At 43.8% G+C, this 27277-nt stretch overlaps 1 protein-coding gene across 2 annotated transcripts; it reads right to left on the bottom strand.

Moving 5' to 3' along the window:
• Window positions 1-259: 259 nt before the first annotated feature.
• Window positions 260-27277, bottom strand: LOC120060392 (death-inducer obliterator 1-like). 2 transcript variants are annotated; one of them, XM_039009682.1, is made up of 16 exons: window positions 27169-27277; window positions 18785-18905; window positions 17389-17507; window positions 16124-17108; window positions 15228-15561; window positions 14692-14916; window positions 12540-12750; window positions 9238-9769; window positions 8877-9036; window positions 8443-8559; window positions 8120-8275; window positions 7552-7705; window positions 6745-7388; window positions 6406-6495; window positions 6114-6309; window positions 260-4700 (listed from the first exon to the last, which is right to left on the bottom strand). In XM_039009682.1, the coding sequence occupies exons 3-16, from the start codon at window positions 17468-17470 to the stop codon at window positions 826-828; spliced, it is 7761 nt and encodes a 2586-aa protein (XP_038865610.1). In that variant the 5' UTR covers window positions 17471-17507; window positions 18785-18905; window positions 27169-27277; the 3' UTR covers window positions 260-825. The 2 variants fall into 2 exon arrangements, with proteins under 2 accessions (XP_038865610.1, XP_038865619.1); XM_039009691.1 differs by lacking the exon at window positions 17389-17507.

Genomic DNA, 27277 nt, shown 5'->3' with positions numbered 1-27277 from the left:
TCTGTTCACTATTCTCTAAGTCAATCATTGGCCTTTTGTTTGTCTGATTACATGAAAACTGCTTTTGGTTACATGCCTCCAAATCACACATGTGCATCCAAATGTTGGATTGGATCGGACTCAATTCGGTGTGAGTAGCAGGTAGCAAGCCAAGGCTCAGAGCAATTATCCTGAAGTGGATGTAGCGAACATTGATTTACATGCAACTCAAATCAATAAAATAATCTGTTAGACAATACCCATTAATGACAAAGAGATATGTAGTCAAAGTAGGTTTAATTGGCCAAGTTTAAACAAAATCAGGACATTTCAACTGTAATTAGCAATACTATAGATACAACCATTCAGTGCTTGACTGATGAACATACAAGCACATACTGTCATATACGTTAGACTATAGCAATCAATGTGTTTCCTCAATTCTCACATTATCCATTCCAGATATATGGCTTATAATTTCTCTACTTAGAAAAATGTGATTAAAAACATACCAGTATATACACAAATACATTCATATCTACATTACAAGGAAGGGAGTTTATTAGTTACTTTCATGTGATTATTGTACCATGTGAAGGTACTTTGACAGGAGAAAGGTAGATGTAATATATAAATTACATGGTATCATACTTAAGACCACAAAATTAGTTCCTTTAAATGTGTTAAAATGTATAAAATGGCAAAAGGAATACAAAATGTGTAGACCTTTCAACTACAAGAGCATTCACAATAATGTCTATTTACATGTACAGTTATGATACTGAAAGTGAAAGTCACAGGGTGATTGAGTTACTCCAGAGAAAAGTGGTCCACAGAAGTAAGACATTATGATGTGTTTTTATCACTTTCCACCCCTGCAGGTTTATCATTCTCCTTTGGGACATAAGATTTGTTTGATTCTTTTTTGTCTTCTCTCTTTTCTTTGCTCTTGCTCCTGTCCCGGCGGTCTCGGTCTTTGTCCCTTTCTCGGTCCCGTGCTCTGTCTCTGTCGTTTTCTCTCCTGTCAGGCTCTCTCTCCCTGCCTCTGTCCCGGTCTCTGCTCCTGGTCCTGTCTCTTTTCCTTTCTCTGTCTCTCTCTCGGTCTCTGTTCCTGGCTCTGTCTCGGTCGTAGTCTCTCCTGTCAAGCTCTCTCCCCCTAACTCTGTTCCTTTCTCGGTCACGGTCTCTCTCCTTGTCTTTCCTCTTGTCTGTCTCTGGATTCCTATGCCCGTCTCCCTCTGGAGCCCTGTGCCCGTCTACCTCTGGTGCCCTGTGCCCGTCTACCTCTGGTGCCCTGTGCCCGTCTACCTCTGGTGCCCTGTGCCCGTCTACCTCTGGTGCCCTGTGCCCGTCTACCTCTGGTGCCCTGTGCCCGTCTACCTCTGGTGCCCTGTGCCCGTCTACCTCTGGAGCCCTGTGCCCGTCTACCTCTGGAGCCCTGTGCCCGTCTACCTCTGGAGCCCTGTGCCGCTCTCCCTCTGGAGCCCTGTGCCGCTCTCCCTCTGGAGCCCTGTGCCGCTCTCCCTCTGGAGCCCTGTGCCGCTCTCCCTCTGGAACCCTGTGCCGCTCTCCCTCTGGAACCCTGTGCCGCTCTCCCTCTGGAACCCTGTGCCGCTCTCCCTCTGGAACCCTGTGCCGCTCTCCCTCTGGAACCCTGTGCCGCTCTCCCGCCCTCCCTCTGCTGCGGTCTCTCTCCCGGCTGCGTTCCCTCTCTCCTCGGTCTCTCTCCCTGCCCCTGTCCCTCTCCCGGCTCCAGCGCTTGCCCTGGCTCCTCTCCCATGGCCTGGCCCCGTGAGGCCCCTCACGGTCCCTCTCCCTCCTGCGGTCCTCAGACAGATCCTTCTGCCTTTCCGACAACCCAGAGGAAACAGGGATTGGCTCCCGGTCTTTGTGGCTACCCTCAAACCGACTGGCACTGTCTCCACCGCGGGGCTCTGAGCCCTCTCTGGTGGAGCTGCTCCTTCTCATGTCAGGCGAGTGTCGTCGCCAGTGGTCATCCGTGTGGGACTCTGGGCTGTGACCCCCCATGCGGTTTGGTAGAGGTATGGGGCCCTCTGGAGGGGTCGGGAGCAGTGGCCCACTGTGGCGGGTTGGTCTTAAGTCTCCTGGATTGTCAAGGCGAAACCGGTCAGGTCCTCCGAAATGCTGAGGTGGGCCCCCCCGGTGGTCTTGAGGGTGTCTCTGGTCATCATAAGATCCCCTGTGTGGTGGTGGGGAGGGTGCTCTAGAGCCCCGAAACTGGTTAGGTGGATGGAAATGCTGTTCACCCACATCTCCAATGGGAGGCGCGCCTCTCCGCCCCTCATACTGGTAGTGTGGAGGTCCTCTGTAAGAGGGGCCTGGTGGGGGAGCCTGGTTGTCTTTGTACATGTGTGGAGGGGTCTGACCCTGGTGATGGTCCATGCTCTGCTGGTAGGAACCAACACTGGCATTGTTGTACTGGTCTACAGGGCCTCTTGGTGGGTCGATCATGGGTGCCTGGGACCCATGATCCCCAAAATGAGAAGGCGGAGGACCTCTGGGTCCGGGGAAGGGGGATGGAGTGGGTCCTCTGTTGTCAAAGTGGCCTGGGGGAGGCCCTGTGAAGGGAGGAGGGGGGCCTCTGGGTCCAGGGAAGTTGAATGGAGGAGGGGGTCCAGTGAACCTTGCTGGAGCTAAACCATTTTGCCCATCAAAAGTAGGAGGTGGGGGAAGGCCATGGCCCTCCATGAACTGGCCTGGAGGTGGACCTTGCTGCCCCATGTGCCGGGGAGCCAGGGAACCCATGGGGGCATTGAACATCTGGGGAGGTGGAGCTCTCTGGCCCATCGGCTGGAATGGAGGGGGTCCTCTGGGTTTCATCATGGTCTGGAGTGGAGGTCCAAGGGGTGCCTCATACTGCTGCTGAGAGCCACCCCACTGGTTCTGATAGGGAGGGTAAGCAGCAGGAGTTGGCCCATACTGAGAGTACTGAGACTGGTCACTCTCCACTTGCATGGGTGAAGGAACCGGTATGGGTGGAGGTCTCTGCATAGGTAGAGAGCCTGACAAGGAAGGAATACTCTGCATGGGTGGTGGCCCAAGCATTGGAGGTGGACCTTGCATCGGTGGGGGTCCAAGGTGGGGTGGGAAGGTGGCTGTTGGCGGAATGTCAGGAGGAGCTCCATAGTCCATGTAGCCTGATGTTTCCATGTGTAACATGTGGGAGGATTGGGTGTCCACCAGGGTGGAGCTATCCTGGTTGACATTCTGAGACAGTACATGAATTGTAGGTGAAGCTGAGGAGCTGTTTGCGGACATCTTGAAGTAGCCAGAGGACGTAGACTCTTGACTGTTCTGCTCAGAATTAGAAATCTCTCCTGTCTTTAAAATGCTGGCTGCATTTGGCCAAATACTGTATTTGTCAAAGTCACTCTTGGTTGGGTCGACTTTCTCCGATTCCACAGTTCGTTTCTCCACGTAATTGACCTCCATATCAGGTTCTACACGCTCACCTAACAGGGGAATGGACTCCTCTGTTGTGTCTGATTCCAGGAAGGGAAGAGATTCTGTTATAACCTCTTCTTGGGACAGTGGTGTTTCTGGTTCTTGGGCATCAGTCTGTGGTGGTTGCGTGGTGGCTGTGACAGGAGCAGGAAGAGGTGTCTCTTCTTTTTCTATTGAGTCTGAGGTTAGCCTCCTGGGGTCTCTACTCGGCCTGGGGTCCCTGCTCTGCCTTGGGTCCCTTCTCTGGTTAATCAAAGGAGCGGCAGCAGAGGAGGATTTCATCAACTCATCAACCTTTTTTCCCAGCTGCAGGAGCTGACTGTTGGCCAGTAGGGATGGCTGTGAGATCAAGCTGTCAATGACTGAGAACGAGGCAGCTGATGTCCCTGTGGTTGACCCTGGTTGGTGGATGGATTCCTCCTGCTCCTCAAGCTGACGTTTCTGCTCCTCAATCTGTTTGTTGAGATCCTCCAGCATTTTCTGCTGTTCGGTCAGACCTCCAGGTGCGGCCCTGGCTTGACCAGGGACATCAGTCCTGACCTCCTCAAAGATGGTGTCATCCTCCGGATCATAGGCCACATCGTCCAGATCCGTAGCCTCTGGATGCTTGATGACCTCAGGTTCTTTAACTAACTTCTGGGGTGCTCCATAGCCCATACCTGGGTCATACTCCTCCTCTGGGTCATATGGTCGGTCATCCTCATCCTCCTCCATCTGCTTCTCCTTAGAAATCTGTCCAAACTGCTGAACGATGGGATCAAGCAGAGTAGCGGGGCCGGCTGAGACATCAACAGCACCATGCTCAGAAGGGGACATGGAGGCCTCAGAGTCATGCATCTTGTTCCCAAACAAAGTCTTCAGGATGGTCTGAAGGGGGGTGGCATTGGTAGCAGAGGACGCAGCAGAGCTGGAGGAAGGTGACTCTCTGCCTGTAGCAGGGGCTTTGACAGAGGACAGGAAGGACAGCACTGATGAGGCTGCCATGGAGGTGGATGAGGTCCCTGAGGAACTGAGAGGGGGAGGTGTACCTGGGGGGGATGTGTTGAAGGGAAGATCTTGGGTGTACCGCAAGGCTTTCTCTGCTTTCACTTCAGCCTTGACGGCTGAGGTTGGTTTTGGAAGGCCTGTGTCATCTAGGTCTCTGATTTGGGTCATGGAACGCTTCTCTTCAGTCTCAAAGGAGGCTACAGCACGCTTCTTGTCCTTCTGGCAGATCACCAAGCCGAGGAGGAGGTTAGGGCGCGCTGGCTCCAGACCTACAAGACAGAAAGGTAAAATAATGAAAATGTAATAAAAACATTCTAGAACATATGTATCCACTCACATACTTGTATACTGCATATCTCAACTAGAATCAAAAAAACATTTCCAGAGACACAGATCTGTTTGAAGTGGTCTTCACTTTCCATTTTGAATTGTTCAAACAATCGATAACATGAGCAAACAATGCCACCTGTATAATCAGGTAAAAGTATAATCATTAAATTATAATATGAATGTGTCAAAAGAATACAAAACAAGAATTGTAGGCCATAGACAACCTTTATAAAAGTAGTAAGAATCATCACAATGCTGAGCAGTCAAACTTCCCATCATACTTTGAGAAATGTAACTGTCTGCACTGCATTAGACTACATGTTCCTGTTTGATCAAACAACCTCATCACCCTTCAAAGTTACACAAACACTCACATTCACCAGTTTCAAAAAGCTTTTCATCTTCCTAGATTGTCATTAGTATGCATTCTCATGAAGTCACTTGTAAATAAGTGGACATTTCCACATATTCTTTACGATGCCATATAAAAAAGACAATATATTTGTTGTACAGTGCATTGCACTCAGCTTACTTTTTTAAAGACACATACCAACCCAACCTCTGCTGACAAACTAAATGGATGTGTGTTTCTTGATTCTCAAATTCAGTCTGACAAGTGGTTGAAAGCCATAGATTATTCTTGTCCTTAATCTTCTTGAAAACAGCAACATGAGTGGGCCAATCTCTGTCCAAGGCTCACTGAGCTGGACCTCTCTCAAGATAACTTACCATGGCTCCCCAGGCATTCAGTTTGTGGTATGGGATGGGCTAGGTGCAGGTCAGGTGCTGCCGCTTCAGTTATGACATGTAAGTACTGGAGATCCACTAATGCAGTACACCAAGTTGCAGTGTAGAACACTTTAAATGTAACATACTGTGGCAGATGTCATTTTCAGAAACAACATCATTACCCAAACATTTTTCACTGGAGTATCTACAGTGCAGAATAAAAGGTGAGCCTTAAAAACAACAGGCTGAGACTGACATCTAAGGTGGCACCAACCTGTGATGCACAACATCCTTTATTTAAGACAGACATGTGATACAAGATAATATACACAAGTACAGAGAGTGCACAGAAAAAGTACAGAGGGATGTTCAAAGAGGAAGGCAACAACAAAAGCACATGATCACCCCCTACAGTGTATATCATAAATCAACTTCATGAAACAAGCTCTCATTTCACACAGAAGAAAACAAAACTAACTAAACCCTGAAGATACTTACCACTCAGAAATAAACTATAGACTGACATCATTACTAACTTAATTATGTTCAGGTATATTGACACATCATATTGAAACCAGTGTGTGGATTATCAGAGGCCTCTGTGTCTCCCTGCAGATGCTTACCTGGCCCATCGAAGGGTAACAGTTTGGAGGGCAGAGGGTCCTTGGAGCTCAGGGGGATGAGGTACAGGTCTTTGATGCGGCGGTTGTTGTTGGCGACCACTCCAAAGCGCTTCCTGCTACTGAAATAGGAGAAGAGAGAGACATAGGCCACCTCCTCTTCCTCTGTGGCTGGATGGAACCGGATCAGACACAGCTCCTGGGGACAAAGTAAACCCAAAGAGAGAGGTATGACCTTAGGGTCCTCGACCAGGAAGTAGGTTGTGTATAAATACCTCATGGTGAACAGCTTTACCTTGGACAGAGATGTCTTCAGTTTCCCCACATAGTCCCACACGGTGCTGGGGGAGATTCGGCCTCCGATGTGGATGGTGTCAGGCAGATCCTGTACAGGATTAACAATGTCACCTTTGTGTTGAACTCTGATGACATTATTACCACATCTATTCACAACCAGATCAAACAAGTAATACATGTATTCTGGTCAAAATTGAGTTCAAGTTTCACTATGATTAAAATATAACAGCTGTCATGTCAGTCTCTGAGTTATTAGTTCTACAATGTGTTTTTTCTTAGCTCACTTTAAAAAAACTACCATTGACCTAAGTTTTTTTCAAACAAATGAATAACCAACCTCTTTCAGGTGCTCAAAGGTTCCTGAGACCAGGTATGCTTTAGTGACAAACTTAGCCACGGTGTGCATGTTGACGAATCCTTTCCACATCATCTCCTGACTATGGAGGAAGATGGCAGTCTCACCCTCTGGAGGAGGCTCTGACGAGGCAGCTTTCTGCATGACGGGCCTGGGGATGGAGGGTGGAGGAGCCGGGGGCATGGGGAGGGGCCCCTTGGGCACCACCTCCATCACTACAACCGGAGCGGGCTCTGCTGGGATAGGTCTTGAATAGGACTCTGTTGGAATGGGTCTTGAATAGGTATCTGTTGAGATTGGTGCCACCATGGAGGTGTCTGGGGCTGAGTGGGTGACCGTCACTCCAGAGCTGTGTCTTGCCATGCGGGGATCTCTGCGGGTGATGCTGACAGAGGAGACGGCTGGTACAGTGACAGGGGCTGGGGTCTGGGGTGGAGGCAACATGATGCCTGCGTCCTCATGGTAGGGCAGGGGCTCAGGGACTGGTGTCTCACTGCCGGGATAATTGACCAGGACACCTTCACCTGAGGAGGACCTGGGCAAGCGTCTCACCTCTTGCCTCACCTCGGTCTTCTTGGAGAGTTTGGCCTTCTTGGCTGCTGGTTCATCGTCTGCAGACTTCTGGCCTGGAAGAGAGGAGACAGAGGCTGCTTAAACCTTCAAATCCACTAAGTGAAGCATGGAGTAATAGGAATTAAGATATTTCCTCAGATCCTTGAGGGACATATGCCACCGTTTCTTACATACCATCAAAACACTTCACCTCTCATTCTTTTCATTCATTTTTACCTGTACAGATTTTGCAATTGAGGTCAAAGAGATGGGCCCTGTGTTCGGCCGTGGTGTCCCGCATCATGCTGAAGATATCTGGCAGGGCACTGCCACTCTTCACCCCAGCCTGAACTGAGCCAGAGAAGGGAGTGGAGCCAGCTTCCTCTTGTTCCTGAACACATTGGAAAAGGAGACCAGAGAGACAGTCAAATCTACAAAATGACCTTCAATGGATTCTCAAAATAGCACATAAACCATAGCCAAATCTGATGAGGGCCTGAATACCAAAATTATTCTGAGCAACCATTTGTTGTATGGCAATAAAGTTCTGATACATGAATCATTAGATCAACTGAAAAACAATAGCTACATTTATGCACAGTGGGTGTGATTTGAGTGATGCAAGGGTGCGGGGCAGATGGCAATGAGCTTCAGTAGGACAAAGGGACAGTTTAAAGAAGGATAGGTTGGCAAGATAATTCAAATGTAAAACCACAATATATTACCCAAATGTTAGCCACCCAGCATAGCATGTTTCCAGTCTTATGCAGGGAAAATGAAGATGAAAGACAAAACCACCACTTACTGCAGCAGATGCCATGCGAGGAGATGGGGAGGTGCCAGAGACACACACATCTCCATCAGACATTGGAGGAGCGTCCTCCATGTCCACATCAGGAGCGCCAGCATCCTGCCTATGGCTCGATTTGGACTGCCCTGTCTGGGATCTAGCGCTGGGAGCCTATAGGATACAACGTAGGTCATCAACTTAGTGTCTGTAGCAATATATGGGAATATAAGGCTAATGATATGGTCTCTTCAGTAGTGATATTTAGTTGCACAATCAATGAAATTCCAAGTATTGCTCTGTTCATAGAATTATTGGTTTCCATTATCATGTTCTCTTACCTCAGTGGTGTCAGGCTTCCTCCACTCTGAGATCTCTTTGGAGAGCAGTTCATCTGCACTCAGCCTCACCAGCCTGAAGGGGCTGACCTCTCCCCAGACCACCCTGTAGAAAAGGCCCTGAGACAAGCACAACACACTGTCATTCACATAATTCTAGGTCTGGTAGGCTGCGCATCTGGGTTGGAGTGAACATAACTTCCAATATTCAGCAGATTAATTTAAATCCAATTCATGACTCACGATCAATTCATGTTGTAAGTGAATTTACCCACATACCAACAACGCAGTACTATAATATAGAAAGACAGTTTGTCATTAAAATGTACATGGCTTTTCAACATTCAGCATATTTGGTTTAGCATACACAACGTATCGCTTGACTAGTCTCTTCTGCAGACACAAAAGAGCCCACGTCTGTGTTTTTGTGGACTGACCTTGTTTTTGGGGTCCTTCAGGTTGAACATGAGGCCCCTGTACTTGTTCTTGTACTTGCTGTCCGTGCACAAGCAGAGGTTGAACATCTCTTTCTCAATGTTGACAGCCAGTTTTCCCACCTCGTTCTCAGACATATTCAAATCATCACTGTCACTCACCCTGGTGGGACAATGAGATACAACTCACATTTAGAGCATTTCTTATTTTATTTTTTAAATAAAGATCAGGCAAATCTATTTCCCATTGGCCTACAACAGTTTTCTTTTAGAAATATAAACATTCTGATGAATGACCTTAGGTAGCATGAAGTTCACAAAACAATACAAACTATTCTCTCCAATAAACTTATGGGGTACACACCTCTTGTATAGGATGTCTGTGAGCGAGCGGCGGATGTTCTGTCTCATCTGGTTGTTGGGTGGAGCCGTCGGGCACATCATGGAAGGTGCTAAAGTGGCTGGCTCAGGGCGTCGGGAGGGGGCTGGTGAGGACTGGATTCTGGACGGACTACGGCCTAAGGAGTCTCTCTGCTGGGGCTGGGCCTGCTTCTTAGGGATGGTAAAGCTGGACTTGCCGACCCTCAGGGCCCCTGTGACGTGATGTCGTGGGGCGTCTAGAGAGCCAGGGGCAGAAGGGGTCAGGACAGCAGGTGGTGGTGGTGGTGGTTTCTTGGATTTGGTTGTTTTGCTAGGAGTGGGATATGGTTGTTTCTTTGGTGCCTTAGCACTGCTGACTGGAGATGCTGGTTTATTGCGTCTGGTGTATATCTTTAATACTTTGGGGCCAGGAGACTTCTTTCCTCCTTTGAGCGGCGCTGTGGAAGCAGGAGACTTCTTCTCAGGAGGGGTTGGTTCCTTCTCACTCTGGTCTTCTTCACTCTCCTTTTCAGGAGCTGCGAAGGATAAAACAACGTATTTTAAACTTAAGTACAAACAGTATGTGAACCATCATAAACATAATGTCAAGTAAATAGAATTCTGAATTTGGAACATGTAGGAATATTCAATGTGATCTTGAGGTGGTGTAAGATATCCCCACTTAGATTCCCTTAATGACTGTCAGACAGCATCTGACCAGAATGCATACAAAAAAACACAAAATATTGGTGATTTGAAGACAGGACCTCCTCTCTTTGTTGGATGTAGAAATAAATACCTTGACGTTAGAAACACAAAATGGTTAAATACATCTTTCCACACACTGAAAAAGCCAACAATATGCACACATACAACAATGGGTTGAATAAATATAAAAACAGAAAGTTAGAACTTAGAAATCTCCATTATTCTTCGGCAAAAATGTATCGACTTTTCATGAAAAATGTCGGCAAGACAACACTTCAGTCTTATCAGAAAGGATAAGCTGACTAAATCCTCACAGGCCTGACTGTGTACTAAGCAACAGTGCTCTCTGATATGAATGGTGCCTGCATAACCAACATTTTACATCCGTTCCTGAGCTACAGCACTGGACCCCAATCAACAACCCATTAGATAAGAACAGATACTAGATGTGTCCAAAGACACCCTGTCTAGAAAGTCACTGGGTACAGGCATTTCTCCACAAAACTAAAATTCTATTGCTTTCTCCCTTTGTCTGGTCTTTGAAGATCCCACCAGTTGACCCACTCTATCAAGTGGCCCGAAAACAACCAATGTTTCCCATAAGTTCAACTGAACTTGGAACTTACCATGTCAAGGAAAATAATGTCTGAACATTTTATATCTTCATACTACCCAGCTAAAATTGGATATGTTCACCACTGAAAGTAGAGCTGTGAAGCTAGCAAAGCTAGCAAAGAAAACAGTGTAGTGATATCCTAACACCATCTACCTTCAGGGTTACACGCATTTAATGAGAATTCAATAAAGACTAAATATGTATTGTCAAGGAATATTATCAACCTCAACAATCCAATAAAAACTATTCAAGATCAACGCAACATCTTCCACAGACATGGGTTGTGCATACTAGCTCAAATTACATTTGTATGACCATGTCAAAATATGTACATCTATATTAGTTATAGCTTTGTTAAAGCACATTAAGCTTTTCTGCCATGTCTGTGTTGCTCATTACCAAAGTATGAGAATTTGGGATGTACATGCAAAACGGCAATACCCGAGTGCCATCAAGAGAAAATGTTACTGCCATCACCAACTACACAATTGCTAATTGATCCAAAGAGACAATTTCAAGTTGACTGATTTGTACCAAAAAATATAGATCTCGTTGTCAAACAATCAAAATGTCATAATCAGAACTTGTATGTCTGCAAAATATGATATTACAGATCAGAAGATATAGACATGCAAGCAGGGTGAGTGAATCACATATGACATCCCTCAAGGTCGAGAGTAACAGACAGATGGTATTATGGTGGATAAGATGATTCCTGAGAGCATGAACTACCAAATACCTTGCGACTGCCCTCACACTCCAAAAATCCACAACCTGTAATATCTGCCTTCTTAAGTAACCTGGATAAAGCTAGGAACCAAAGCAGAGTTCCTCATAGTGATAAATATACTAAATTGTCCCTGAATATATCTTTCATATATTTTCATATCAGTAAATCAGAAGTGTGGTATAACTTTTAGGTGACAACAGTCTGCCTCCCTGCTCTTTATGTATAGTTTATGACGACTGTGGTCTTCCACTCTTCTTGTGCAGTCATTCTAATACTTCTGTGCTTCTGTGTCTTCAGCCGGTCTTGTCTCAGTAGAAGAAACTATAGATTTCCTGTCCCAGCTGTTCCCCAGTCTGTCCGCTTCAGACTTGCACTTCCTCCTGGCACGGTGTAGATCTGTGGCACATGCTGTCAGAGCAACTGGCCAGGACATCCCCAGTAATCCAAGACCTCTCCCATAATCAATCAAGGCATCCAAAATCTGTCTTAACACCTTTTATTTTATTGCCAGTGTCGCAGAGGGAGTTTGGATGCATGACATTCAATATGAATAATAATGCAAACTATTTTAAAACCCAGCACGTTATTTACAAAACTAATAGTGAATACTTCCTTGGCTGCGCTGAAGAAACTTATGGCTTAATTAAATCAGCAGTGAGCTGTATTTCTGTATAGTCCACTGTATAAATCCAGGGATAAAACGTCACAGACCTACCTGCTGGAGAGAAGAGGGAGGGACTGCCTTCAGATGAACAGCAAGAGGAGCACGTGGAGATACTCACACACACCACATGGGTGCCAACACACAAACAGCATACAGTAACCTAGAATTTATATGAATCTACACAAGTAATCCCCAACCATTGTTTTGTTCATGGTTACTGATTTTCTTTTTAACAATAGGGTTTTCAAAATAAATCCTAAAATACTTACCTTTGTATCCATTCATTGCAATGTGTACTTACCCACTCTGCATACCTGACTAAGTAACCATGCCCTGGCAACATACTCAGAATACATTCGGGGACCCATTGTCATTACAGTTTTCCCCACAGATATGGGTCATTCATCTAAGCCATTACGTCACCATGATAACAACCACATTTATAATGGGCAAACAACGTGGTTTTTCAAAGAACCCGTAATAGATCAATGCATATCATACATTCAACTGTCTCACTTGACAACCCCTATAGTGTGAGAAGATAAACAGTTAAGAGTGGATTATTAAGACCTTCAAAGAGATACATACACGTTTTGTTTAACACTGTTGGTGGTGCTATGGGTGTAGTCTTTTCTGGCGTTACTGCATTGTAATTATGGTCGCTGGACCAGGACGACATGGCGGGTGGCGGTGGATGCTCTTCGTGTGACTCTTCATCACCATCCTCATCAGCCTCACCGTCAGACTCTTCCTCCTCTGTGGACTTCTTGCTGGTCTTCCTCCCAGTGGTGGAATTCTTCTGGATGGACAGACAGACATTCACTCAAATCAGTAACGGGCACAGGAAGGGTTTCATAGCAAAATATTGAAAGTTATGGTGTTATGTATGTAATTGATGACAGCTTTGCACACTCTTGGCATACTCTCAACCAGCTTCATGAGGTAGTCACCTGGAATGCATTTCAGTTAACAGGTGTGCCTTGTAAAAATTGCATTTGTGGAATTTTTTCCTTCTTAATGTGTTTCAGCCAATCAGTTGTGTTGTGAAAAAGTCGGATTGGTATTCAGAAGATAACCAAGTCCATATTATGACAAGAACAGCTCAAATAAGCAAAGAGAAACGACAGCCCATCATTACTTTAAGACATGAAGGCCTTAGTTGCAAAAACCATCAAGCGCTATGATGAAACTGGCTCTTATGAGGACCGCCACAGGAAAGGAAGACCTGGAGTTATCTCTGCTGCAGATGATAAGTTAAAGTTACCAGCCTCAGAAATTTCAGCCCCAAAAATTGTTTCACAAGTAACAGACACATGTCAACATCAACTGTTCAGAGGAGACTGCATGAATCAGGTCTTTGTGGTCGAATTGCTGCAAATAAATCACTACTAAAGGACACCAATAAGAAGAAGAGATGTGCTTGGGCCAAAAAACACGAGCAATGGACATTAGACTGTTGGAAATCGGTCCTTTGGTCTGATGAGTCCAAAGTTGAGATTTTTGGTTCCAACCGCCGTGTCTTTGTGAGACACAGAGTAGGTGAACCGATGATCTCCGCATGTGTGGTTCCCACCGTGAAGCATAGAGAAGGAGGTGTGATGGTGTGGGGGTGCTTTGCTGGTGACACTGTCTGATTTATTTAGAATTCAAGGCACACTTAACCAGCATGGTTACCACAGCATTCTGCAGCGATATGCCATCCCATCTGGTTTGGGCTTAGTGGGACTATCATTCGTTTTTCAACAGGACAATGACCCAAAACACACCTCCAGTCTGTGCAAGGGCTATTTGACTAAGAAGGAGAGTGATGGAGTGCTGCATCAGATGACCTGGCCTCCACAATCACCCGACCTCAACCCAATTGACATGGTTTGGGATGAGTTGGACCGCAGAGTGAAGGAAAAGCAGCCAACAAGTGCCCAGCATATGTGAGAACTCCTTCAAGACTGTTGGAAAAGCATATCAGGTGACTGACTACCTCATGAAGCTGGTTGAGAAAATGCCAAGTGTGTGCAAAGCTGATAAGGCAAAGGGTGGCTATTTGAAGAATCTCAAATATAAAATACACTTGTTTGGTTACTACATGATACCATGTGTGTTATTTCACAGTTTTGATGTCTTAAGTAAAAATAAAGAAAAACCCTTTTCGTGAGTAGGTGTCCAAACTTTTGACTGGTACTGTATATACAATTTTAAACTGCTGCCAATTCATTATGTTGAGGGAAGAATTACAATTTAGTAAATCATATGACAGTTGTCTGTAATTTATTAGACACCGCTGAATAGATGAAATAGCTATTGAATAGCAATCAAATGACGGCAAATATATTTATCCTGGGGCAATGTCCCCCTGTCTCTCCTCCACAAGATGTTCCTCAGACCAGAATTGTGTTCTGTAGTTCCAACTGATGCAATCAATCACCAACCTTCCCATGAATGTTTGCTACCAATGACTCAGAAAAAATAACAATCTAGCAAGTAACCAATAAACATTATTTCAGGTCACTATAATTACTCAGATATTTCTGAAAGAAATCTAACCAGTTGTATAACCCGTTGGTAATGAGATATTCACACTCAAAATTGGTGTACCTTTTTTGGCCCGATTTAGAGAACGTATTTCAAAACATTGGAATGTATGAGGCCTATGCTTAATTTGGGCTCCACACAATATATTACTAACCAGTTTCAGTAGGTAAAAATGTAAACATCTTCGGTATCTTATGAACCCCATGTTTACCTTGGGCGTTGCCCTGGTACCAGGTGTTTTCTTCTGTCCCTTGGCCTTGTCTTGGTCTTTCTGCTTAGGTTCATCTTTCTGCTTGGGCTCGGAGATGGACTTGGCTGCCATGGCTGCGGCGGCATGTCTCAGGATACACTCGCTGCCGCAGTAGACAGAGTCCTTCAGGGCGTTCTTCTCACAGCCTGGCCCGATACATTTGGGCAGATTAGACTCCTCTGCAGCCTGTTGAAAGCCAAACAGGTCACAGAGGTGCACACGGTTGTTCCAAATACAGGCTGTCCGGATACAACTGAAACGAAAACCTACTTTCACTACAAACAATAAACACCTCTCAGAGTTTGATATGTTGCCATTGTTTACACATTGAGTGCTTTTATTCAATTATTAGTAATAAAATAGAAACCTTCAATCAAGTATTAACACCCATCCCTAATATGGAGCTCTCAGAAAGCTATTATTGGCATGACAAACTTGAACAGGTTTTTTGTTGGGTTCATCCACTGGAGCTATGAGAAAAGTAATAGAAAACCTACTGCCTGAAAAATCTTGATCTTCTTTTTTCCACTGGGGTTTGTTGTTTTCTCTATTCTCCCTTTAATACCCAAGTCATCGCCACCCTTCTCATCTGCACCAGCAGCAGCTGTAGGTGAGGAAGCTGCCACAGAGGGGCTCTGCTCGGCCTTGCGGGCTCCAGGGACAGCTGCTTTGAGTTTGCCATTGGGCTTGGCTGTCTGGCTCTTCTTGGTGGTGCAGTTAGGGCAGACGTAGTCCTCCCCGTTCCTCTCCATCAGACGTCCACGAGCCTCAGTGATGCCCACACAGTCTCCATGGAACCACTCCTCACAGCGGTCGCAGCAGATCATGAACCTGGGCGCACACAGAGCACTTAGCAGAGCATAGAGAGACTACTATGCAAACAGTAGCAATGGGAGGGTTACATATTGTGATATTATTTTTGACAATTTATATCACATTGTTTTGACAATGTCGCTATATTTTTGCGCTAGTTGGCTGTACCTGCACCAAAACCCCAGTATTTTACCTTCACAGCTTGTTCTCCATCTTTTAAAAAGGGGGCCAATTTGTTTTGAGCACTTTTATTTTCCTGACTGATCAAAATTTGTTTCTCATGGCTTTCTCTCTGGTCCAGCGACCATGTGGTGAGCAATATGAAACATTGAATCATAGTAAATTAACAGTATCGAATCGCAATACATATCCTATTGGCTGCAAAGTATTGTGATAATAGTTTACAAGTCAAGGACATCACTCAGGTTAACTAATCACTAACTATTCATCCCCTTGTAGGTGGGAAATGGAGGCTATTTTGATCACAATCCGTAATCCATGAAGGATCAGACAAAGCATTTGTAAGTACTAAAGGCATCAGATTTCCAATTGAAATGCAAAATAACATCCAAATGCTTACCTTTTGTTGTGTTTCTGTCGACAGATGCAGTACAATGCATTAGGGTCATATCCTTCAGCGTCGCCCGAGTCACTGGATGATGAGGATGACGGGTATTCATCATCATCATCTTCCTCTTTGCGGGTTTTTGCCCCTCCTCTGGACTTGGTGTCTCTCTTGTTTGGGTTGGTGCCCCTACTGGCCGCCTTGGCAGGACTGCTGGACCTGGAGGCATGCCTCCCACTGGTCTCCACGGGCTTTCCCTCGCTCTCCTCTTTTTCATTTTCCTCCTTCTCGTCCTCCTTCTCTTCTTTTTCTGACACTTCTTTCTTCACAGAGTCCTGCTCTGGCTGCGGCTGCACTATATCCTCCTCCTCTTTCTTTTCAGGGATGATTGTCTTCTTGTCCTCATCCTTCTCCTCCTGGGGCTGAGGCTGGGGCTCTTTGGGTGCATCTCCACTACCCTTCTCTTCATTGTCAGAGCTTCCATCGTCACTGACCGAGCCACCTCTGCAGCTGCCACGGCCTTTAGCCTTCCGAGTTATCCTCTTCCTGCTCGTCTTCCTCACTGGGGAATCTGGTTTACCCTCTACAGACTTGGCCTCTGTGTTGCCGTCAAAGCTGGCCTCAGAGGCAGTCTCCGCATCTGTATGGGTCTGGGAGGGAGGGTCCCCACCCTCTACGCTGCCAGGTGCACTCCTCCTCCCCACTGTACGCGCTCTCTTGGTGGTGAGCAGGAACTCCTCCAACTTGTCAGTGCGTTTGGCCTGCCTCCCGCTGCGGCGCACAGGCCCTACTTGGCCATCCTGGATCTCAGCAGTCGTGTCTCCTGGCATTTCTCTCTTGGCTATGGTGGTCCGGCGGAATCCCCAGGTCTTCTTGAACTCGCTTGTGGTCTTAGCAGATTGCTCCGTCTCCTCTAGCTTTTCCTCAGTAGCATTGTCACCGTGCTCTTGGTCTTCTTTATCTACTATGTCCTTCTGGACCTTATTGTCCTCTGGGATAGCTGTTGATGGTATAGACACATTAAGGGCCACGAATAATGTGTTTACGTGAAGCAGCAGATTTTGCCAATCAAAAGACTATGATTTACTAAGCTAATTAGGTCTTCAAAGCGTATATAGCAATAGTGTAATCCATTGTGATTCTAGTAATCCTGCCCCTACACACTAATCAACACCTTACAAAGAGTAATTACAGAGAATCCAGCAGTGCAGTGCCCATTAAAATTAGACAAACAAGATGCCCCTGTCATTGACAAGGGAAAGGAAGCTAGTCCAAGGTACCTTGAGAGCTGCTATCCATAGGGTCCTGGCTCTGCTCTGGCTCGAGAGCTAGATAGAGCTCAGGGCTCACATTCTCCTCCATAGATGATGGAGTCACTCACTACTTTCAAACAGAACGTCTACAGTTAAGAGAAGAGCACAAGAGACGAGCTTGAGATAGCTACTCTGCAACTCCATTTAACTGAAGAGTGTGGTTGTTTTGGGGAGGGTGGGTGAAGCAGCACTTTGTCAATGTTCAACTACTTTCTTCATATCGATAGACAACCCTTTTCCCAAAATTATCCGAATTTGTTTTTGTCAGCCATTGCTGTCGTCTTTTCATACCATCAATTTTCCTCCTTTCCACAAAATGGCTACAGCAGGTTGGCTGCTGTAGTTATAATGATAACTCTACCCGTAGTTGAATAGTGAATTTATCCTTGTGAGCCTAGTTCTTGTTACATCACAACCATGGTAAAATGACAAAACAGCAGCAGAAGAATTTTGATTAAACGAAGTTATGAGTATTTTAAAACACCTCCTACAGAACAATATTTGTACATCTTCAGATAAAACAGTTTTACACTGCCATATTATCACCTTGCTGTTCATTGTTACCTCTTAAAATATTTGATATTGAAAATGATATTGGAAGGACAGAAAATCTGAGGCAGTTCACTAATTGGGCCAAAATCTCCCATGTTGTCAAATTCATACAATTAAGCAATAAGGGCCGAGGGGGTGTGGTATGTGGCCAAGGGCTGTTCTTAGGCACGACGCAATGCGGATTGCCTGGATACAGCCCTTAGCCGTGGTATATTTGCCCTATATCACAAACCACAGACGTGCTTTATTGCTATTATAAACTGGTTATCAATGCAATTAGAGCAGTAAAAATAAATGTTTTGTCATACCCATGGTATATGTTGTTATAAACTGGGTGGATCGAGCCCAGAATGCTGATTGGCTGACAGCCGTGGTATATCAGACCGTATACCAAAGGTATGACAAAACGTTTATTTTTACAGCTATAATTACGTTGGTAACCAGTTTATAATAACAATAAGGCACCTTGGGGGTTTGTGATATATGGCCAATATACCACGGCTAAGGGCTGTGTCCAGGCAATCCGCGCTGCGTCGTGCATAAGAACAGCCCTTAGCCGTGGTATATTAGCCATATACCACACCTCAGGCATTATTGCTTAAATATACCACGGATCAGCAAATCAGCATTCAGGGCTCGAACCACCCAGTTCATAAAAACTATATAGAACACCACTACTGGGACAAGCCTAGTCTGTTGAAACATCTACATTTACAGGATTCCTATGGTTTACAAAAGAAATGGAACCGCCGTAAATCAAACAAATGAGTGCATGGCATCTGTTCTTTGACAGAATAAAACACGAGCCTACCTGCTGCTCTGTAGTGGTAGGGCACTGATAAAGTGCTTCTCTGATGAGAAAAATGCTCCTTTTCCACTCACAGCAGGTTCTGATCAGTACTCATCACAGATCTGGTACTGGGATCTTGGACCTGTAGATAAGTCAGAAAACATCCGTTAAGCATTTGAGGGTATGGAAATTGTAACAGTATAGAGCCTTGAAAAGCATAATGCATCACAACAGGTTGGCACCCATCCAACTCCTAACTTTTTTTCAATGTGTGGTACACTTTCAGGGACTTCAGATCATACAACACCACGGATTCCAAATTCAAGACACTGCTGAAACAGAGGTTGTTCTCTGACAGTTTGTCTATATGAGACCCACTTCCTTTAGTGTCATGATAACACACATTAGCAACAATAATTCACTTCATCTAGACCTATTGAAATAAAAGGTTGCAACATAATAGAATAGTGACTACTGCAAAAAAGGTTCAGTGTGTAGGGTACAGACATAGTCAACTTGTTATAAAATATTTGTCGTAATCAAGACACACCAGTAGATAATCATTCAGCCCCACCTAATTTAATTCAGATTAACAAAAAATGTGTCCCAATCACAATTGATGACTAAACAAACCTAAATCCCACTTTGTAGTTATCATTTTCTAATAATTATTATCAAAACACAACAAATAGGCCGACATGTTATAAACAATGCTCCCCCCAAACAGTTGGAACTGAAAACAGATAACTAAACCTGGACAGGTAGCATTTAGATTATAATTTATTTTTAAAGCATCCCTCTCTGTAGTATGATAAGCAATAGCCCTGAGCAAAAGTGCCAAACCACAGATTACTCAATAAAAGATTCCTAATAGTCGAAGTAATTTAAGTTAAAATATTTTAACTATTTGATCAACAGACATTTTAAGAAAAGGGAATATATTCTCCACAATCAAAGCATCTAGCTATATTTTGAAATAACGTTCAGATCAGTCTGGCCTGACCATTCCACTGACAATACCACAAGCATGAGGACCTCCAAATCATTTCCCCCTCAAACATGTCTGAGAAACAGGTGTAGAACAAATAGAACCAACCATGTTGAAATAGTATATTTAAACATTCAAAGCATGGACACTATCCTACAACAATGACGTGAGTGACTCAAATGAATAATGAATACAGCATGAACGGTGAGACAGCCTATAGGGAAGTCAGAGACCTGGCAGTATGGTGCCTGGACAACAGCCTGTCCCTCAACGTGGGCAAGGCAAAGGAGCTTATCGTGGACTACAGGAAACGGAGGGCCAAACACGCTTCCATTCACGTTGACGGGGCTGTGGTGGAGCGGGTCGAGAGCGTCAAGTTCCTCGATGTCCACATCACTAAGGACCTATCATGGTCCAAACACAGCAACATAGTCGTGAAGAGGGCATGATATGGATGCCGATATGGCCTAAAAAAATCTGATCTTGATTATTTTTTTTATTTTTTTTACGATATACAGTGCATTCGGAAAGTATTCAGACCTCTTGACCTCTTCCACATTTTGATACGTTACAGCCTTACTCTAAAATTGATTAAATGGTTGTTTTTCTCATCAATCTACACACAATTACCATAATGACATAGCACGAACAGGTTTTTCGATTTTTTTTTCAAATATATAAAACTGAAATATCACATTTACATAAGTATTCAGACCCTTTACTCAGTACTTTGTTGAAGCACCTTTGGCAGCGATTACAGCCTCGAGTCTTAGGTATGATGCTACAAGCTTGAGGTCGGCCGATTAATTAGGGCCGATTTCAAGTTTTCATAACAATCGGTAATCTGCATTTTTGGATGCCGATTATATTGCATTCCACGAGGAAACTGCATGGCAGGCTGACCACCTGTTACACGAGTGCAGCAAGGAGCCAAGGTAAGCTGCTAGCTAGCATTAAACGTATCTTATACAAAAAACAATCAATCTTCACATAATCACTAGTTAACTACACATGGTTGATGATATTACTAGGTTAACTAGCTTGTCCTGCGTTGTATATAATCAATGCAGTGCCTGTTAATTTATCATCGAATCACAGACTACTTCGCCAAATGGGGGATGATTTAACAAATGCACATTCGCAAAAAAAGCACAATCGTTGCACGAATGTACCTAACCATAAATATCAATGTCTTTCTTAAAATCAATACACAGAAGTGTATTTTTTTTAACCTGCATATTTAGTTCAAATAAATTAATGTTAGCAGGCAATATTAACTAGGGAAATTGTGTCACTTCTCTTGCGTTCATTGCACGCAGAGTCAGGGTATATGCAACAGTTTGGGCCGCCTGGCTCGTTGCCAACTAATTTGCCAGAATTTTACATAATTATGACATAACATTGAAGGTTGTGCAATGTAACAGCAATATTTAGACTTAGGGTTGCCACCCGTTCGATAAAATACGGAACGGTTCCGTATTTCACTGAAAGAATAAACGTTTTTTTTTCGAAATTATATTTTCGGATTTGACCATATTAATGACCTAAGGCTCATATTTCTGTGTTTATTATATTATAATTCAGTCCATGATTTGATAGAACAGTCTGACTGAGCGGTGGTAGGCGGCAGCAGGCTCGTAAGCATTCATTCAAACTTTACAGCGTTTGCCAGCAGCACCTAGCAATGCTTGATTCACAGCGCTGTTTATGACTTCAAGCCTATCAACTCCTGAGATTAGGCTGGCAATACTAAAGTGCCTATTAGAACATCCAATAGTCAAAGTTATATGAAATACTAATGGCATAGAGAGAAATAGTCGATGCGTCATAATTCCTATAATAACTACAACCTAAAACTTCTTAACTGGAAATACTGAAGAACTGGGAATATTGAACCACCAGCTTTCATATGTTCTCATGTTCTGAGCAAGGAATTTAACTTTAGCTTTTTTAAATGGCACATATTGCACTTTCACTTTCTTCTCCAACACTGTTTTTGCATTATTTAAACCAAATTGAGCATGTTTCATTATTTAGAGACTAAATAGATTTTATTTATGTATTATATTAAGTTAAAATAAAAGTGTTCATTCAGTATTGTTGTAATTGTCATTATTACAATAATACATTTATTTATTTAAATCAGCCGATTAATCGGTATCAGCTTTTTTTGGTCCTCCAATAAATTGGTATCGGCGTTGAAAAATCATAATCAGCCGACCTCTACTTGGCACACCTGTATTTGGGGAGTTTCTCTCATTTTTCTCTGCAAATCCCCTCAAGCTCTGTCAGGTTGGATGGGGAGCGTCATTGCACAGCTTTTTTCAGCTGTCTCCAGAGATGTTCGATAGGGTTCAAGTCCAGGCTCTGGCTGGCCACTCAAGGACATTCATAGACTTGTCCCAAAGCCACTCCTGCATTGTTTTGGCTGTGTGTTTAGGGTAGTTGTCCAGTTGAAAGGTGAACCTTCGACCCAGTCTGAGGTCCTAGGCGCTCTGGAGTAGGTTTTCATCAAGGATCTCTCTGTACTTTGCTCTGTTCATCTTTCCCTTGATCCTAACTAATCTCCCAGTCCCTGCCGCTGAAAAACAGCCCCACAGCATGATGCTGCCAACATCATGCTTCACCGTAGGGATGGTGCCAGGTTCTCCAGGCGTGACTCTTGGCATTCAGGCCAAAGAGTTCAATCTTGGTTTCATCAGACCAGAGAATCTTGTTTCTCATGGTCTGAGTCCTTTGTTTTGGCAAACTCCAAGTGGGCTGTCATGTGCCTTTTATCGAGGAGTGGCTTCTGTCTGGCCACTCTGACATAAAGGCCTGATTGGTGGAGTGCTGCAGAGATGGGAGAACCTTCCAGAAGGACAACCATCTCCACAGAGGCTCTCTGGAGCTAGTGACCATGAGGTTCTTGGTCACCTCCTTGACCAAGGCCCTTCTCCCCTGATTGCACAGTTTGGCCAGGCAGCCAGCTCTATTTAGAGTTTTCGTGGTTCCAAACTTCTTCCATTTAAGAATGATGGAGGCCACTGTGTTCTTGGGGACCTTCAATGCAGCAGAAACTTTTTGGTTTGTGCCTCGGCACAATCCTGTCTTGGCGCTCTACGGACAATTCCTTCTTGCTCTGACATGCACTGTCAACTGTGGGACCTTATACAGACAGGTGTGTGCAATATCAAAACATGTCCAATCAATTGAATTTTACAACAGGTGGACTCCAATCAAGTTGTAGAAACATCTCAATGATGATCAATCGAAACAGGATGCACCAGAACTCAATTTCGAGTCTCATAGCAAAGGGTCTGAATACTTATGTAAATAAAGGTACCTGTTTATTTATTTTTGTATAATTTCAAAACATTTCAAAAAATAACGTTTCGCTCTTTTCATTATTGGGTAGTGTGTGGATTGATAATTTAATCCATTTTAGAATAAGGTTGTAATGTAATAAAATGTGGAAAACGTCAAGGGGTCTGAATACTTTCAGAATGCACTGTATATCTCCACCCCAAAAAATACATTCTCTAAATAAGCTTTGTTGCACAATTTAAAAGGTCAATACACTGCTAAATATAAACCTACCACCATAAGACACACTAATAATTTAATCAAAATAGTTTAACCTGCTTTTTGCAATAGATCACTGATCTGGCTTTCAAGGCTGTCTATGAAAATGCCCTTTTTGTTATAAATTTTGCCAGAATCATGCACATCTTCTAATAATGAACAACTTCTAGTAGCAGGCATTATAGAAAATTAACACAGGTTTGTCTCAGACAAATCCATCAAGCACAAGCCCGTGTGCTAGTGAGTAGCCAAGATAACTTGCTATTTCAAGTCTAGCCTACTTGGATCTATTTGCTTGCTAACAAAGTTGTACAGTTGAACTGTGATTAATAGACCCTCTAGCCTGTTCACTTTGTTTAGATATTGAAATCAAGTGGCCTACCTGGATAAGATGCTTATTTCTCAGAATGAAAATGAGTTGCCAATCCCTTTTAATGCTCATTGCACAATTAGAAAACACAGACCAGTCTGCTGACGTTTACGTCTGTGGCTAAAATGCTGCTAGCGGTGTGTGGTAAAGCCCGGAGCGACATTAACTGAGCATTAATTTCCCACAATCATGTTCATTGATACTCTCGTTTTAGTAGGGTCTGCTCTGCTCTACATTTTGGGAGTGAGTCATAAAAAGGGTATCGTTAGAAAGGTTAAGTTGTTGTCTGCTACAGTAAAATAATGTATCTAAGCGTTTCAGTGTCCATATGACCGATTCTGTTGGAACAAACTTCAAATGGCGAGTTTAAATAGCTTGTTGTCAGAGAATAAATTACATTTCGTCTTGCGAGTAGGCTGGGGGAGGGGCTTGGTGTCTGAGTGGGAAGTTGCGAAGGAGACGGATCACTCATAAAAACTGAAAATACGACAAACCTAGTCTAGATTCTAGCGATACAGGCAGTTGGAACATCGCGCTATAGCATAAATTAGAATTAATCATTTGATATATCGCCCAGCCCTAGGGCACGACAATGGCTCTTCCCCCTCAGGAGGCTTAAAAGTTTCAGCATAGGCCCCTCTGATCCTCAAAAAGTTGTACAGCTGCACTATTGAGAGCATCTTGACTGCTCGTCATCTGACCGTAAGGTGCTAAAGAGGGTAGTCGTACGAACCAGTACATCGCTGGGGTCGAACTCACTGCCATCCAGGACCTCTAAACCAAGTGTTGTTAGAGGAAGGCCCACACAATTGTCAAAGACTCCAGCCACCCAAGTCATACTGTTCTCTCTGCTACCGCACGGCAACCGGTACGGAACAGGCGAAACCTCTGGGACCAAAAGGATCCTGAACAGCTTCTAACCTCAAGCCACAAGATTGCTAAATATGCTAAATAGTTCAACCAAATAGCCATCCGGACTAACTATTTTTTACTCTATATCCACACACTCACATTTGTCAGTTACACACTGCTGCTACTGTCTATCCTGTTGCCTAGTCACTTTCCCTCTACCTGTATGTACATATCTACCTCAATTTCCTCGTACCTCAGCACATCGACTCGATACTGGTACCCCATGTCTATGGCCAATTTATCGTTACTCATTGTGTATTTATTCCTCATGTTACTATTTATTATTACTACTATTGTATTCTGCATTGTTGGGAAGGGCCGTAAAGTAAGCATCTCACTGTTAGTCTACAGCTGTTAACGAAGCATGTGACAACTACAATTTGATAATATCTCAATGAGAAAGGCAATTGGTGATGGGGGATATACAAATGCAGCAAGAAAATAGAGACAAGACCATTTCTGCAGTTTTTGGGGTTTGCCTGGGATTCAAGTCAGTCATATTTATCTCTGAATTGGTGCATTAATTGACAGAACATCTGAATCATAATAATAAAACTTAACTGGGTTGTAAAAACATATTAAACGGTCACTAAATAAACACTTCAGACCAACAACTTGACATCAAAATGACATTTGCACAGCTCTGGGAATGGCTTTGGCTGTATAGAAGTTGCCTAATACACAAAGTTGTAAAGTTTTCAAATGTGCACCCCATTGTATGTTTCAATGACTGACAAACACACATGCAGGGAAACATTGACATTTACTTTCACATGTTAAGATTCAATATCCCATTTACATTGGTCTGATTATTCTCAAATGCATTTCTCATCCCTGATTTACTGTTGGGGAGGGTACACCACTGAATATAAATGGTTATTGTATGCCAAAAGACCATATTGATGGTATTAAATGGGCAAATGCAACGCAAAGTAACCACATTTCTACAACTCACCAATAGATGAAGCACTTGCCAAAAGATACAGACCCTACCGTTACACTCGGGGTCAAAAAACATACCTGAATGCAGGGATGGGATATGCCACTGTACTCCAAATTTTACCTTAATCCACACTTCTCCAGAACATTGAAATACTGCTAGATGTCTGGGAAAACTGCCCTTTTCAGTGCACAATTGCATTTATTCTATTGCCATTTATCCTGTTATCAATAAAATGTACATGTTAATAGTATATTCTGATTACAATTATTATATTTTAATTAAATGCAATATATTAGCTCCCAAAATATATGTAGGTATATATAGCGGTCTTCATAAAACATTCTGATTGAATGGCTTGTCCTGCACTTTGTAAAAACCCAGAGTGCATATTGGAAAGATATTGGTTCCTTTCTAAACATAGCAATGTGAATGCAAAGGGACTCGGCCCACAAAATAGGTGAAGTGAACTGGCAAGAGTTGAGTCCTCATTCAAAGGCAGAATGGTAGGCCTATTGACATTTCTTCCCCTCCTTTAAAACATAGTAATTAAGTAAATAGCCTCACCCACAAAATGCAAAGGAATTTGAAATGTCTGTATTTGAATTTACAGCAATTCAACGGAAGAAAAAAATACTAGCAAGAGAACCACGATGCTGGGATGAGAGGGGTGCACCACGGATTGTTCCCCGATCATGGTCACGACAGACGTGAGAAAACCACTCCCAGAGACCCACCCCAATTGGCATGTTGGGGGAAGGGGTGGTCACTTCAACATTGTTAGCGCGCTACAATGTTATTCTAAACTAAATCGTGGGGAAGTGACAGTGATCGCATACTAATATGCCCGACGTTATTTTACACTGTGCTAGCTAGATAGCGCTCAGTCCAGGCCTAACAGAACACTGCGAACCATCTAGCTAGATATTGACAACCGTTGTAGAAACACATCACATGCGCGACTTTGTCTTTTGGATCATACAAATTATAATCCCGACAGTCATACTCGGGTGGCTGGCAAAGAAGTATCTGAATGACACCGAAGAAACAATCATTGACACAAACCGCTTATCGTGGTACCGTTAACGTAACAGTAGATCGCAAATGCAAGGCGTCTGCGTCCACTGAGAAATCCGATACCGTCGTTCGCTAGATAACGATGATATTTATGTTGGGTGGCTAAATATTATAAGCCACAACTAGCTAACCAAGTACTTGATGTTTTGCAAATGTACTAGATAAAAGCACTGAAGTAGAGAAGCTCGAGAAGGATCACACACCCACCACTTTAATGTAGCAAACTATGTAGCGATCCCCATGCATAGTGACCTCAACATGAATTCATGCCACCAGACAACATGCGTTAATGCACACACAGATAGGGACTCGTTTAAAGCCAAATAATTTAAGTTTACGAACATACAATTAGCGTGATGTATTACCCGCAAATTACGTTAAAAAACGTGGAACGTTAGCTAGGCCACCACCACGCTTCGACTGGCTAGCTAGCTTGCTGCTTACAACTAGCTAGATACTTTCAAATATAAACAGCATTCAACCGTATCTAGTAATTGACAAAGAATGCCACACAAGTATACTTTGTGTATATAATACGTTGCAATTCGACCCACTTGTAAACATTGACGATATTTTACGTTCTTGCACAGTCTCCGTTTAGTCCTCCATTTTCATTTCGTGTTGGTTGGCTCGCACTTGCTGGCAATGCAGAATGGCGCTGAC

The sequence above is a fragment of the Salvelinus namaycush genome, chromosome 2 (assembly GCF_016432855.1).
Source record: "Salvelinus namaycush isolate Seneca chromosome 2, SaNama_1.0, whole genome shotgun sequence".
NCBI classification, from domain to species: domain Eukaryota; kingdom Metazoa; phylum Chordata; class Actinopteri; order Salmoniformes; family Salmonidae; genus Salvelinus; species Salvelinus namaycush.
Note: the sequence above shows the minus strand (reverse complement) of the source record. Positions and strands in the feature narration are given on the sequence as shown.